We start from the raw sequence: 16,457 nt of genomic DNA, 5'->3' as shown, positions 1-16,457 counted from the left end.
GCATCAGCTCACACTTTAGATCTCCGATGTCAAAGTCTTAGTATTAGAGGCAGCGTGATGGAACCACTGTACCTTTAATTACTGGTGTTGTGGGAAAAAGTTATTTTGGAAAGACATTTCACCAAGATGGTAATAAGATTTGTCTTTAATTTTGGACAGAGCTTTTAGATAGTGTTTTACATTTTTAATCTAGTGATTTCTGACATCTGCTTGTCAGACTGGTCTCTTATTCTATAGGCCAGAGGAGAATGGTGAGATTCTCTATGTGGAAAGACATCTTCCAACCCTTCCACCAAAACACCCTCTAATAGCTGTGTGAAGAATTTATTGGATTTAAAAGTGGATATTTTCCTTTCCCACCTTAGAGATTTGAGTAGGGGCCGCTTAAAAATTTACTTGCAAGACAACTGGGAAATTTGGAAATATAGGTTATAAAAATAAACTTGAAAGGAGAAAGGGGAATATATACTGTACATGTACAAAACAGACTGTCAGAGCGTGGCAATAATCAGAATGATAAATACCTCAGCAGCTTGCCAAAGAATATCAACATTCTTATTTTTTCTTGCATGTACATTCTGTCCCAAAAACCTTAACAGTTCAGGCAGGCACGTCTGACTACGAGATCGAGGTAGGCCTACAAAATAAAAACAACTCCTACTCGTTAGTGGCCACTGGTTACACAATGATAACTTCTCAGGGCTGAGCTGAACTGTTACATGTACCAGCTAGAACCTCAGCCATGTTCTCTTCAACTCATCAGAGCTTTACAACTGAACTACTTAGCACTATTAAACGACCCAAATTAAAGCTTCATTTAAAGCTAAACTAAACTGCATATATTTACGATATATTCACAGGATTTCAGTCTCTGGGAACTCAGAATCTGACTGCAAAGTAATCACACAGGAAAACAGGATCAGTTTACTATCCTATATGTTGGGTGTCATATTTCCCTCCTCAAGAGGCCATAGTGGATTGCACCTGTCCCTGCAAGAACTCTGGAAATCTCATTTTACATTCTGCCCTCCTTCAATGTCCAACATCACAGCATCCACAAACTTTCAGATTCCTGTCAGCATTATTCAGGTGGTCAGAGAAGTCATTACTGAGTGATGTCCCTGCAGGACTCAGCATTCTGTGGATTGTTTATTAATACTGAACTCAAATTAATTAAGGTCTTTGATTAAACTCCTACTGAAGGAAACTGACAGCCCTTCAAAATGCCATGGAAATTTCAATGGTCACCTCTCTTTATAATCCAAGTGTTATATATCATTTAGTACACAAGTATCAAGGTCCTGTACAGCAATTATTACATAGTAACGACATTGTACACATCTTAAAGCTGCAACTGGATAAATGAGGTGATATATACTGTTAGAGAATTATTATCTGACAAAATAACATGCTGTGAACCATGTGATTCAGTTTTTGGACCACGGCTCTTCTCTCAGATGGTATCAGGGCACCAGCAAGCCATGAGAATAGCTACTCTTAATGGTCTGCCCTGCTGGCTCCCTACACAGAGAGATTGCCTGCTGTGAGGAGGGTGTACATTCCAAATGTTTCTCAACAGGCCAAGAGGATAAAATAGAGGAGAAACACACTTCATATCCTCTCTCCAACCAGGAGTAATTCATGCACTTGAAATCCTGAGGTGCTTAGATCTTACAAGTCTGGAGGGTCCTGCAGGGAGTTTCTTCTGGCAATAGGAGAAAAGCAGAGAAGTTGCTTTTGGGAGGTTGACTCCTCCTGAGTCTCTATTTAAGTCATCTGTGTCTCCCAGAACACTTTTTCCCTTGAACAAAGGACCAGCAGTTTCGCCAATGGCCATTCGTCCTTTGCACTTATGTAGTTGCTGATACCAACCATCTGCTTTGCAGCCCGACATCAGCTGGGGAAATTGTTAGACACTCTCCTTGCTCTGCCTGAGTTGGACATGGGCTCATGGAGAATAGTGCCTGTTTCAGCTTGTAACCCTACTCAAATACTGCCACTTTGTGCTTGGAATAGAAGCAGGAAGAGAACTGCTCTCACTTCCTTCCCTCCTGTAAGCATACATCTGGTTTTATCCCAGCTTTTCATAGGATGTCCCAGAAACTTCTTCTGAGGCATCTGAAATGTCCCAATTTTTCACATCACTAATCAGAGTATCTGGTTAATGTATAATCACAAAACATTTGTTCAAGATGTATTGTAATACCAAGCAGAATTCATTCCTGGTAAACACAGAGCAAACACTCCAGTGGCAGGAAATCCAGTGTGATAAATGGTACTTGGAGTGAAGAGAAAAGCCAAATGGGTATAGACACTATCAAAGCTGTTCTTTTGCTCAAAGTACATATTAGTGACACTTTTTCAATGTTTGTTACGAATTATACCTGGCAGGACATGCGCACAACTGCTGCGAATTATACCTGGCAGGACACGCACACAAGTGCTGCGAATTATACCTGGTAGGTCACGCACAGTTCAAATCTAGGCTGAGGCACATGAACAAAGTCCACAACTGCAGAGTTCCCAAAAAACACCAAGTTTATTACGCTCGAGCGTGGTGCCCCCCTGCTAGCCAGGAGGGGACCCCGAATACAGATTATACAAAGGTTATATACCTCTTAGCAAAGCATGTTGCCCTCATGCATCGGAAACCTTAGCCAATGAACAAACCCTTTTCTTATCTACCACCTATCCCTGCTTGGTGCATTCCTCGTGCTAAACTAGTATGTTAATTACACAGCATGGTCCTAAAGCAATGCATCAGTAACTTTTATTATCAGGATGGGAGGCCTCACATCAAAGGCCAGGAGATAGGGAGTTAGGAACAGACAAAGAACAGATACCGGGAGTCAAGGCAGGCTGGAGACAAGGAGGAGGATTTTCACAGGAATGCAGTATCTAAGGAACATTCCTCCTGGAGCATGATGTGCTTGCTTTTAGACAATGGTGGGCCCCAAACCAAAATGGAGTCACATGTGCTAACTTTTCCTTAACAATGTTTCAAGATAAATTTACTCAGAACATTAAGTTACTGTAAGAAAGCTTCTAGTGCAGAAAATATGTACATGTTGGTATTGAGGTGGAAGCTGGAAGTATGGCACCAGACCCCACTTTTTACAATAAGATGTACTTTTGTCATTTGAATGACTATTTCACCATGCTAAAGACACCATCGAAGAGGTGTCCCAGGGTTTTAATTCAGAAAGTATCATACCTCCTTCCAGCCCCACAAAGGACACAAACAAGAGAGGTGTAGGAGAGGAGGACACTCTGAAGGTAAGGGGAGGGACAATGAAAAAAAGATGGAGCTGCAGTGAGTATCAGAAAGAGACTAGGGAAGATCAGAAGAAGATAAAGACTGGTGGACAACAGGACACGGTCTGTTCTTCCTAGCTTAATTCGTCTCTCACAGGGGCACGAAAACAGACTGTAGGATAAGGAATGCTCAGGAAAGAAAGAGTGAGAGCTAGCAAAGCAGGAGACAGAATTAAATGAGCCAAGGGAGAGAGAAGGGAGAGGAGTGAACAAAACAGAGAAGACAGAATTGGAGAGGGAAGAAAAAATGACTTGAATAATTCCTCACACAGACAAAAAAATAAAGAAGAATGAAGAGAGAGAAGAAAAACAGAAGGAGATTGGAAGTTAATTATATTATTTAACATGTGGCACCAAACTATTACATTAAAATCAAATGTAGTTTTTGTAGGTGAAGTCGTCACAGAATGTGATTACGCAGGATTAATGGGAACTTGGAGACCAGGGGCCAGATTCTGTTCTCAACTGCACCAGGATAAATCCAGTATAACTGAGAATGCAATCTGGCCCCTGACTGTGATTAAGAAGGTGGGCAGTGTCCCATATTCCTCTGTGCAAAGGAGGAGGGGAATAACATGCTGTAGTTTGGGGAAGGAGGGATCTCCCTGGCATTGTTACCGGCCTTTCAAATGCTTATGTGTTTGTTTGTGTGTGTATGTGTCTGATGCAAATCCCATAAATGTAGTTTGGAGCCCACTGGTTTTTGTGTATGAGGAAAGGTTGTGACTTCAAAGTTGTGCCAACTGACTTCTATCTTATTTTGTGGTCCCATGCAAAGTCCCTGCCTCCAGATAAAAGAAAAGGAAAAATGTACATGAAGTTTGCCCTCATACAGAGTGGAATTTTGACTTGTAACTTCCATACCTGCTCTAGCAACTGGTTCTCCACTCTTTAAAGCAACCTCACTGGCTACAAATGCTATCATTTCACAGGAGCTTAAAAGGAAAGGCAGGAGGAATGGAGTGTGACCAGGGTGTGGTGTCTCGATCTCACAACAGACCATCATGCATGTGGAGAATATTACCATAGCAGCAGGCAGAGTTTCTGCCATGGTACCAGCTGTGAAAATATTCACTTGTCTAATTTTCCCCCAGCAGTCATACATTTTATAAGTAAATATACCACTCAGTGAAGGATAAAAATTGAATCAGAGTGAGCCTCAAATCATTTTATACAACACTATTTAACTCTGCAATTGCAACACATAGTTTCATCACTGCTCTGATGCCATTGATACTGCAGTAGTTTCAACATTTAAACAATTAATTTGATACAAACTAGTCAGCTATTTAAATGAAAAATACTGTATTAGGTCTACCTGCTATAAGTTACTGAGTACTTACAATCATCAGGCAAAACTTCCTTGAACTGCTCAAAATAGGAATTCAACCGAACTAAACTCTCCATGTTAATTATTTCTTGTAATGACGTGTCTCCAAACCTTTAAAGATGAGAAAAGGGAACAACATTAGCCCAGAGATACCTTTACTCCTTTTCTTTTCTGATATTTAAGCATGAGAGGGTGACAAAGATTCAGCCTGTGAAAATCCTGAAAGTTCAAACCTCTACTCAGACAGTGAGTACAGTACACAAAGATAAAGAGATTTATTCCAGGAATAAAATTATATGTAGGTGCATACACACACGCACACACAGGCTATGGCAATTAATACTTAAAATCTTGGTTTCTCTATCTTTCAATATTAAAAGCCCATTTATTTAGAAATTTCAAGTTAATTTTGATTGGGAAAATACCATCTGAAACTTTTGCTGAGAACTTTTTCCCTGTTGTCTTGCCAGAGACAGGTAAAAGGGATACAAAACAACGACGATCAGGACTAAGGAGAAGGCTGTAGTCACTGATCTAAAGATATGTGACTGAGAAACATGCTTTTATTTATCCAGCATTCATTTTCTTTTATGACAATAATGCAAAGTATTCCATCATCACAGAAATGTATTTCCAGCAGGGTAAAAGATTATCTAGCATAATTTAAGGTTGAATTTTTGTGATTGGATATGTACTTCTCTGCTAGGGTTTGCTGCTCATTAATTCCCACGTTGAAAAGAACAGGCTGAACTCTCAGTAACATGCCGCTCTGAATTTCCCGGGGCAACGAATCAAACAAGGCGCTTGGCAAAGGAATCCTCACATTAAATCCATCACTTCAAACAAACAAACGGAAAATATTACAACTGAGACATTTGCTTACTGATCTGTAGTTTTAAAAATGTGACACTTCTTTTTCAAAGAATAATAGCTGAACATACAGAAAATTATTAATAGGGTATCAAAGACATGCTAGTGCTTTTAAGCTTCGTACTGATTAGAAAAGAAAGCAATTTAAAAACTGCAGCACTTAGCTTACATCCTGATGTGTTTATCTTTTGTATTTTATCTGTTTACCTCACTGTCAAAAATTAGTTTTCATTTAATTTAGTACTGCAGAGTGCACACAGCTCTGGGAGAACAAGCTGGATGTTAGTGTGCCTCACACAACATCAACAGTCTGGTAATTTTGATTTCAAAATCTTTATTACTGATGATGATACGGAAGCAAGAAGAACCCAATTGACTTACAAGCCCCAGGTTGAACTTGCAGGACAGCTGTTTATGGATTGGAGGGTGGGGTACATGTAAAATGGGCAATTTGTTAGGGAGAACAATGAAAGAACAAATATGGAATTTTTACAGTATTTTTCTGACCACAATGGTAATTTAAAAAGCTTTCAAGCACTGCGCTAAGGAGCTTAAGAAAATATTGCATTAAAAAAGTCAGTCTGTCTTACATTGGATGGAGGGGAAAGAGAGCATTGTTTAGGCCAAATTTGTAATTTTTAGTGGACAAAAGCAGAACACACAAACAGCAATTTCCCCTCAACATAAAGCTAACACAAAAATTACAATTTGGTTTTAGAAATGATGCTTCGTGTCTTTTCACCTTCAGTTAGACTACAGAAGATGAAAAGACACGCTTATGTCTATATTTAATGTCCCCAATATCTTGTTTTGCCCTTGTGTTGGTTTAAAATAACATTATTTCCTATATTTTTCTTCTCTTATTGAACTAAAAGTACATCAGTTAAAATCTCAACTAAATTGCAAAGAAACACATTCAGTTCAGCAAGGGTCCTGCCCTTCCCTAGCTAAAGCCCCGATCTCGATACCAGCTCCCTATGGGCAGATCCCTGCATTTGTGCAGAGTCCTGCTGATTGCAATGGGACTCCGCATGGATGCAAGGGTATGCTGGTATTGTGCCAGGAGCAGGACTGCGGTCTAACTGACTAGAGGGCAGGTAGCAGTGTCTGATTCAATGTGTTGTTCTGGCGGTGTGAAAGCTTTGCTATTCTCACCAGAATAATGCTGTAACAAATCCTAGTGTATATTGGAGGACAGCCTTTTGTTAATTCAAATAGACTTTTTATTTTTTTATCTTTTTAAGATGAGACTTCAAAAATGCTTGAAATCCTTGTGATTATGAAAAGCCAGGACAATTTAATATTTACACTTGATAACAAGTTTGTCATTTTTCTGGCTTCATCTTCTTATGCACTTATCAGTTTAGCTGTTAAATTTTTACTATTGCTATATTTTACTATCAAGATCAGCTTCAAAATCATTTGGTTTGAAATGTTGGGATTGTAAAATATATCCAGATTTTGGCTGTTTTCCACCTGAGGTTCAAGTATATTTTTATCTTCCCTTCTTCAAGTCCCACTGCCCCCCTTCTCTCCGTTCGGGGTGTGGTTTTTTGTTTTTTTGTTTTTTTTTTACCGATTTCCTGTAATGACTGGCAGCATGTCAGCAGATGCATTTGATGTGGCCTGAGTTACTTTAAAGGTTACATTTCTCAAATCCATTATTCCCAAATTCATGTCCTCCAGCATTGCCAGCTCTTCACCTAAATCAAGGAGCAGAAAAGTGGATTGCAGTAATTACTTTCCATGAATAAACAATTTTCTCTTATCATATACATACTTGATATGATATGATTGGGGTTCACCAGCATTATGAAGAAATTAGGAGACCCTTATCCTTCAGCTGGATCTACCTGGATAGCCCCTTGCCTCCATGCTAAAAACCTTTGACATTAATGAGCCTCCCACAAACACAAAGATAAATAAACGTCAATCTGATTGCAGGACTGGAGTCTTAACTGCCTTTATGAATCTTGGTAAAGATGGAAAATGGACATGCATGGCTACAACCTTAAAGTATACTTCATATTCTTTTTCCATTGTTAAATAATGTTAGCAAATGCTTCAAAGGCTGGTCATATCCATAACCACGGTATTCTATTTGTGATCAGCTCAAAAAGCATTAATTCCATACTGCACCGTAGTATGAGTGGATACTGGATTTACTCATAGAGTCATAACTCCTAATACCTCTTCAGTCTCTCTTTCTATTATGTATTTAAGGAGGTTCAAGAAAGTGCAAATTGTATTTTTTTGCAAGTAGTTCCTCTTAACATGGTGGAGTTTAATTCCATTTCTCTTCAGAAAAGAACAAGTATGATCAAGTAACCACAGTCTTTTATGTTATGAAATATAAATCATTTAAATGAAAGAAATACAAAGCTTCTATTTCAGGAGCTGACTAAATATTTAAACAATAATTTTGTTTTATGGTTCAGTTCAAAATTCCTTTTTGTTGCTGAACTGCAAATTACTCCAAATCCTGCACACTCATTTTGCAACTGTGGCCTATATTAAGCTGAACTTGTCAATTCATAATGTCACCCGCCTTGACCCATGTAGAGTGATTTTACCATATGTGCTCAAAAGGCTTTCAAACTGCGCCAGCAGACCAATGGTATAGAGCTGCCTTAGGAATCCATCATCATGCAGGCAGTTCCTCAGCTTGATAATGAAACCGCAAATAAGAGCTGTCAGCTACAGAAGAGAAGAAATACAAAAGTAAAATAACTCTAGATAATATGTCTCTCTAATCCAAAATGAAAGCATCGTAATATCTAAGAGATGCTGTAACAGCTGTCAAACTGATACTCTTTTTCTTTAAAAGTGACACTCCTTCCTCACAGTTAAAGAGAAATATTAATAAAAAATGGGAAATATTTTATTTGATTTACAGGGATTCCTGTTGCCTTCAGGTCTATTAGTTTTGTTCACATGACCAGGTGTATTAGAATCTAGGTTTTATTAATCAATCTTCAAGATTTCCTTGGAAAACAATTTCAATTACAGGTGTAAAAGACATAAATCTAAGTTTCAGAGTTAAAACTAGTTAACATTAATAACAGAAATTATTCCACTCACATTTTAAAAAAAGTTTAAAGGCTACAATGCCTGTTTTTATTATGCAAACATTTCCCTATAGTGTTGTGAACCACAGAACACCTGCTGACTTCAGTGGAAGCAGCTGGTGCTGACCACTTCTCAGGATCAGGTCCCAGTACTGTGGTGGAGTCTTAATTCCGTGTTTGTAACAACACAATCATTTCCAAGGGAAGTGACTGATGCCACTAACACAGGATTATGACTTCACTGCAGAATTAAGCCGAAGGAAATAAGTTTGATTTATGAGGGGGACATTTTTTTTATTCAAATCAGATCTTGTTAACAGCAGCAAGTGGTTTACAGAAATTGCCCATATTATCAATTGCTTTTTGTATAAAATAGTCTCTGAATTGATCCCCACATGAAAATTCCTTGGGGGATCATTTAGGCTGAAAGAAGATGGCTAAGGGCTGTTTGAACTATTTAAACTAGGTAACAGTTACTGTAAAATTAAACTTGATGATTTGAGGTTATTAGACAAAGTATAACTAGAGCACCAAGATTTAAAATCATAAGGAGTATCTGTAAGGAGAATTTGAGTATGTTTTTTTCTATGGCGTGTAGTGAATTAGCAGAATGAACCTCCAATTTAGCTGATGTCAAGTAGCACTGATGTGTTTAAGCAAAGACTGCGTGACTATGAGAGGGCATAGAATAATCTACTTGCCTACTCACCAATGGCAAATTGTCAGCTTTCCCTGGTGAACAGGAGGAAAGTAAGTATCAATTACTCAAAATTTAAGCTTTAATTTAAAATATTATGGCACCCAATTGTAGCAAATGTGAACCAATACTCAGACTTCCGAAACTGAACCCTAGAGGAAATATCTATCCGAGACTGCAGGGAGATTACTCCAGTACCTGTGCTGCTGCTCCTGCTAAGAGCTATGCCAAGCGGCAGCTGAGTGAAAACTGACTCCCATCAAGTTTTCATTTCTACTATTCAAAACCCCAAGAGCAACAGTAAAACTAACAATAATCAAGTCAGTTTCACTCTGCTGTTGTTTGGGAAAGCTAGGAGAAACAGCAGAGACGGGCTCTGGAGCTATTCACAGAAGGAGGAGACCCTGGAAAACAGAAGCCTGAGGAGGAGGCAGAAGCCACAGAGTAGTCAGGAGGCTATGGGCAAGTCTACACTGCAGTCCTACATTGGCGCAGCTGCACCGCTGTATCACATCTGGTGAAGACGCACTATGCCGACAGGAGAGCGCTCTCCCATCAGCATAATTATTCCACCTTAGCGAGAAGCAGAAGCGATGTCAGTGGGAGACGCTCTCCCCCGACATAGCACTGGTGTGGATAGCGTTTAGGTCAATCTAATGTGCGTTGATCGGGGGATGTCTTTTTCATACCCTTGAGTGATGTAAGTTAGATCGACTTACGCGGTAGTGTAGACTGGCCCTATCAGGTGCGAGAAGAGAGTGCGAAAGCTCCTTCTGTCTTTCAGCAGACAGACATGTGGGAAGCCCTTCAAATTTATCAGACATCTTCTAGTCAGAGGAAGACAGAAAAGTCTGAGCCCCCAAGCAGGGTCCAGGGACAGCACTTGAGTAGAAATCCCAGCACCCTTACGTTTCCAAGCAGCTGGAGTTGGGAGCTGGACTTCTCTCCAGCGAATTACTCTAAAGCCATGTTTACACTGCAGTCAGAGGTGTGACTGCAGCTCAGATACACTTACTCACTCTAGCTTAATCTAGCTATCTCACTAAAAATAGCAGCGAAGACACGGCAGCACTGGCTGCAACGCATGCAACATGAGCGCATGGCCAGGGGACCCAGGAGGGCTTGTAATAGCCCATGAAGCCATGACTTCACTGCTATTTTTAGCTGTGCTAGCTAGGTAGTGCATGTATGCCTGCCTAAACTTCAAATTACACCTTCAAGAACGGCATAGACATAGCCTTAGACCTTGTTGGTTCTCTCCTCCTCAAATCCTGCCACCGATATCTGATACATTTTGTAGCCCTGCTTTAAGTAACATATTAAAAATGATATTTGTCAGTTTTGCACTTAATGCAGGCAATAATCTATTGCAGGTCAGGAAGAAATGTTTTGCTGATCATGTTTTCTTCTCCCTCCACCCTTTCTGTTTGTTTTTTACACAGCAGTGTTTTTGCCTAAATTATAGGGCTGTCAAACAATTAAAAAGATTAATTGCGATTAATCACACTGTTAAATAATAATAGAATACCATTTATTTAAATATTTTGGATGTTTTCTACATTTTCAAATATATTGATTTCAATTACAACACAGAATACAATGTGTACAGTGCTCACTTTATATTTATTTTTCATTAAAAGTATTTGCACTGTAAAAAAACAAAAGAAATAGTATTTTTTCAGTTCACCTAATACAAGTACTGTAGTGCAATCACTTTATCATGAAAGTTGAACTTACAAATGTAGAATTTGGAACAAAAAATACTGCATTCAAAAATAAAACAATGTAAAATTTTGGAGCCTGCAAGTCCACTCAGTCCTACATCTTGTTCAGCCAATTGCTTAGACAAACAAGCTTGCTTACATTTGCAGGAAATAATGTTGCCCACTTCTTGTTTACAATGTTATCTGAAAGTGAGAACAAGTGTTCTCATGGCACTGTTGAAGCCAGTGTCACAAGATATTTACGTGCCAGATGCACTAAAGATTCATATGTCCCTTCATGCTTCAACCACCATTTCAGGGGACATGCATCCATGCTGATGACGGGTTCTGCTCGTTAACCATCCAAAGCAGTGTGGACCGACGCATGCTCATTTTCATTATCTGAGTCAGATGCCACCAGCAGAAGGCTGATTTTCTTTTTTGGCGGTTCGGGTTCTGTAGGTTTCGCAGGAGAGTGTTGCTCTTTTAAGACTTCTGAAAGCATGCTCCACATCTCGTCCCTCTCAGATTTTGGAAGGCACTTCAGATTCTTAAACCCTGGGTCGAGTGCTGTAGCTATCTTTAGAAATCTCACATTGATACCTTCTCTGTGTTTTGCCAAATCTGCAGTGAAAGTGTTCTTAAAATGAACATGTGCAGGGTCATCATCCGAGACTGCTAGAACATTAAATATATGCCAGAATGTGGGTAAAAGAGAGCAGGGGACATACAATTCTCCCCCAAGGAGTTCAGTCACAAATTTAATTAACTCATTTTTTTAATGAGCGTCATCAGCATGGAAGCATGTCCTCTGGAATGGCAGCTGAAGCATGAAGGGGCATATGAATGGTTAGCATATCGGGCACGTAAATATCTTGCAATGCCAGCTACAAAAGTGCCAGGCAAATGCCTGTTCTCACTTTCTGGTGACATTGTAAATAAGAAGAGGGCAGCATTATCTCCTGTAAATGTAAACAAACTTGTTGGTCTTAGCGATTGGCTGAACAAGAAGTAGGACTGAGTGGACCTGTAGGCTCTGAAGTTTTACACTGTTTTGTTTTTTTGAGTGCAGTTATGTAACAAAAAAATCTACATTTGTAAGTTGCATTTTCACGACAAAGAGATTGATTGCACTACAGTACTTGTATGAGGTGAACTGAAAAATACTATTTCTTTTGATTATCATTTTACAGTGCAAATATTTGTAATAAAAATAATATACACTTTGATTTCAATGACAACACAGAATACAATATATAAGAAAATGTAGAAAAACAACATATTTAATAAATTTCAATTGGTATCCTATTGTTTAACAGTGCGATTAAAACTGTGATTAATCGCGATCAATTTTTTTAATCACGATTAATTTTTTTTAATTAATCGTGTGAATTAACTGTGATTAATTGACAGCTCTACTAAATTAGCATAATTTTTAAATGAACATACAGGACAGAGATGGCAGACAATTCATTTTATTGGTAGGTACCTATATGCAGTACTATTTTTCCTATGGCTATATCCGAACAGCATGGTGCACAAGAGGGGAGGCTGCATTTGATTTCTACACTGCTGTTAAGACAGTAAGTATAAAAGATCATTATCAGTTCTAACTACATTAGTCTCTCAGACTCCTAGAAAACCCACCACAAGTCTAACTGTAATCATATCAGGAAACTTCCTTGCTTACAGTTTGGCAGAAGACAACATCCCTGCGATATTGAAGGCTCAGGCACAGAGCTATTGTAGGAGCGCTATCTTGCATTAACAAAAAGACCATAGCTTTCTTTGCCTTGTCACTCATCATGGCTACACAGTCCGTGAGCGTTGTCAGCAAGGGATAAAGAGCTTCACTCCATTCACCTGGTTAAAAAAAAAATTTTAAAAAGACATTTTAAATACTTTTATTTTGAAAAAGAAAAAAAATGTTAAAGCCATTGTCCTAAGAAACCTTCTGGCTCAATTTAAAGTGGAACACTATTGATAACAGGGTATTTAGCATAGTCTAATAGCAGCTTATTTTTCCTGGCTGGCCCATTTATTTCCAGTGCTATTCAGTACCATACTGTAATGTCCTTAAAAAGACTTGTTATTACAATAGATCAATAAAGAATGCTCTCCTGTGCAAGGCTGGGGTGGTGGATATTCTTCAGCATATAATAGCTGCCGTATTTGCCTACAAAGAGCAGGCAGCAGAATAACTGATTTATAAAGCACTATGAAAGGGGAGGAAGATAGGAGGAAAGAAAGCCAAACTGTATTCTATGACAGATACATAGTACAGCTAATTGCTACTAAATTTCTTCTGCCCCTTGGTGTCAAAAAGGCTTCTCCTAAATCTATTTTACCCTTCTGTGGTACTTACATGGCTCCCAGCACCTCACAATCCTCAATGTATTTATCCTCAGAACACCCCTGTGAGGTAGGGAAGTCTTATTATCCCCATTTTACAGCAAGACTAAGTGATTTCCCCAAGGTCACCCATGAAGCCAGTGACAGAGCAGGGAACTGACCCTAAGATTCCCATGATTCCCATACTAGTACCCTAACCATTACACCACCCTTCCTCTCTAAAACTCATTTACCATAAGAAGTCCCAGTAGTTCAGTTTTTCCATTATTCTACTCCTTTCTTCCCTCCCCACATCTTAACCATCCTCCAATTTTTTAAGCCCACTTTCATCATTCTGTGAAAAAAGTTAATCAGACACTGTGCTGAAACTTTTTCCACAGTACAAGACAGGGTAGAAAGGTGTTCCGCTTTTGGTCTTTTTTAAAATAGAAATTTAAAAAGGGAAAACAGCTATTTAAATCACTTTTATTTTTAACATGCAGTACAGTCCTGAAATGGAAGTCATATCACCACCAGACTGGCCGCACCATACAAGGTGATGTTTTTGCATAATCATGCAAAAACAGGATCACTTCAGGCCTCTGACAGGAAGCTGTCAGGATTTCAATTGAAGTCTATGGTTAAGAGCCAACAACAATACAAGTTTCCCTGATAACCATCCAAAGAGGGAAGTTATGGAAACTTGCTAACAGAAACATCATAAATGACAAGTCCAGCAGTTTTGTGCTTTTAAAACCTCTGTCCTATGCAGGAGACAGATAATCTAATAAACTGAATGAAAGGAAGTTATTTGGCTCTGTTCCACTGGACATAATTACCTTACTTTAGTAGCAGGAAAGCTCAGAAGAGCTAACAAAGAATTACAGCTTGTCTTTTATTCTCTATTATACAGTTTTTCCAAAATAATCAAATGCCCTTGTGATGGTGCACTCCATATGCTTTATGAAAATATGCCAGGAATGTGAATATAATGTAACTGGAATATGCTTTATGCAAAAGGTCTCTTGTGAAGTATCATTACAAAGCTTATATCCTACTGCATGTCTTCATCCTATTTGTATGTATTTATCATTCTTGTATCTAAAACTAGAAATACGAAGTTAACTCTGAGGTCCTATTGTAATTATGCAAAGTGTGGGCCATTAATGATGGCTTGGAATCTTGATGGCTCCCATTGACCAGGACAATTCGTTGTAAATGGCTCTGCTTACTTGTAAGCCTTCCTGTGTTCCTGTGAGCTAGACTGGGAAGTATGTCACCTGGTACTGGAATCCATCTTAAACCCGGTGCTTTTCCATTTAGAAGGAGGGGTGGACACCCAGAGACACAAAAGATTTCCACCTTGTGCCAAAGCTATAAAAGGGGGAGGAACAGAACAAAAGGGGGCTGCCGCTGCAGTCATGAAAAAACTCCTAGTGACCACCTGAGCTGGAACTAACAAGGACTGTACCAGGGGAAAGGACTGGGCCCAGACTAGGAAGGAGTCTAGTCTGTGAAAGAAGCTTATTGGAACATCTCTGAGGGTGAGATTTACCTGTATTCAGTTTCTTAAATGAATTAGGCTTAGACTTGCGTGTTTTGTTTTATTTTGCTTGGTAACTTACTTTGTTCTGTCTGTTATTACTTAAAACCACTTAAATCCTACTTTTTATACTTAATAAAACCACTTTTGTTTATTATTAAACCCAGAGTAAGTGATTAATACCTGGGGGAGCAAACAGCTGTGCCTCTCTCTATCAGTGTCATGGAGGGAGGACAATTTATGAGTTTACCCTGTATAAGCTTTATACAGAGTAAAATGGATTTATTTGGGATTTGGATCCCATTGGGAACTGGGTGTCTGGGTGCTGGAGATAGGTGACCTGCTGAATGATTTTCAGTTAAAGCCTGCAGCTTTGGGAGCGTGGTTCAGACCTGGGTCTGTGCTGCAGCAGACTAGCGTGTCTGGCTCAACACGGCAGGGTTCTGGAGTCCCAAGTCTTCAGAGAAAACGGGCTCAGAGGTAATTTCAGCACATCAGGTAACAGTCCCAAGGTGGTCTCTGTGACCGAAACTGTCACAGTCATAACCTGGAACTATGAACCCTCAGAAAGCAAAATACAGATGATTTTAAAGAAAGTATTTCTTGTTATTTTCTTTAAAGAGCTTTGTATAAAAGGATAAAAAGAATGGAAAATATCTTCTAGAATGTAGCCATTCCAACACATGGCAATATTTAACTTTTTAAATAATCCAGGGGGAGTTAACATTCAAAATTATTATATGTCTTTGTCAACAAATCCATTTAAAAAACATGGATACCTGTTTTAATCAAACTGTAAATCAGTAGCATTACAAAAAGAGAATTCACAAAGATAATGCAATTCTTGGATTTTTTCCCAAGGTTCAGCTGTCATGTAACGTAAGCTCTCATGGCTCAGTGGGAGTGCACTAACCTTTCCTCTATTGGTATATTTTATTTATGGTTTGGAACATCAATACTGAAATTCAAATCCTGTCATTTAACAGTGTGACATTGCTTTTCCCTCTAATTTGAGAGGAGAGATGCCACACATGTAAATTAAAGAAATCTGACCGTAGCAGCAGCAACTGACTATAAACTAAGAGGAAAGGAATAATAACTGACAGATTCACATCAGGATTGGACAGCCACTGGCCGTTTTAAAATAAATTGTCTTTGGTACTCATATATACACTTTCCTCAATCAGGTTTTTGTTTGTGTTTTCTTTAACAATATTCTTAACAGGATTTTATTGTTGGAACTATACATTCTATAAAACAAAAGATTTTGAAACACTGTCAGGTACTTTAATTCTGTTGTGACAACACAGTACACTTGAGCTCTGCGCTTACATTTTATGAAATCACCAGAACACTTTAATGGCAATACATTCTCTATGGGACAATTAACGGGATGGCTTGCCCCTGAAGGGCTGGAGCCAACCAATTCCGATATTAAGGGGCCACACTTGGGTATGGATCAGGTGATTTCCCTAGAAAGAGCAGCAGGAGGCTGCAGTGATGTGCAGATGCTCAGGGAGATCACAGATGACTATGAGTGAGGAGACTTCAGCAGGGAGTCCTGGAACCTAGGACTGAGGCTCCAAGCAGGAGAGGCCTG

At 39.0% G+C, this 16,457-nt stretch overlaps 1 protein-coding gene across 43 annotated transcripts in view; it reads right to left on the bottom strand.

Moving 5' to 3' along the window:
• The window catches only part of INPP4A (inositol polyphosphate-4-phosphatase type I A), a 196,002-nt gene that overhangs the window by 13,398 nt on the left and 166,147 nt on the right, over positions 1-16,457 (bottom strand). For all 43 annotated transcript variants that reach the window (XM_037898601.2, XM_037898604.2, XM_043537526.1 and 40 more), the window contains 6 exons: positions 12,674-12,846; positions 8,089-8,212; positions 7,092-7,218; positions 5,341-5,481; positions 4,659-4,756; positions 525-637 (listed from right to left, as the gene is read on the bottom strand). In XM_037898601.2, the coding sequence (XP_037754529.1) occupies positions 525-637; positions 4,659-4,756; positions 5,341-5,481; positions 7,092-7,218; positions 8,089-8,212; positions 12,674-12,846 (776 nt within the window). The remainder of the gene's footprint in view (positions 1-524; positions 638-4,658; positions 4,757-5,340; positions 5,482-7,091; positions 7,219-8,088; positions 8,213-12,673; positions 12,847-16,457) is intronic.

This window comes from Chelonia mydas, chromosome 1 (genome assembly GCF_015237465.2).
Source record: "Chelonia mydas isolate rCheMyd1 chromosome 1, rCheMyd1.pri.v2, whole genome shotgun sequence".
Taxonomy (NCBI): Eukaryota; Metazoa; Chordata; order Testudines; family Cheloniidae; genus Chelonia; species Chelonia mydas.
Note: the sequence above shows the minus strand (reverse complement) of the source record. Positions and strands in the feature narration are given on the sequence as shown.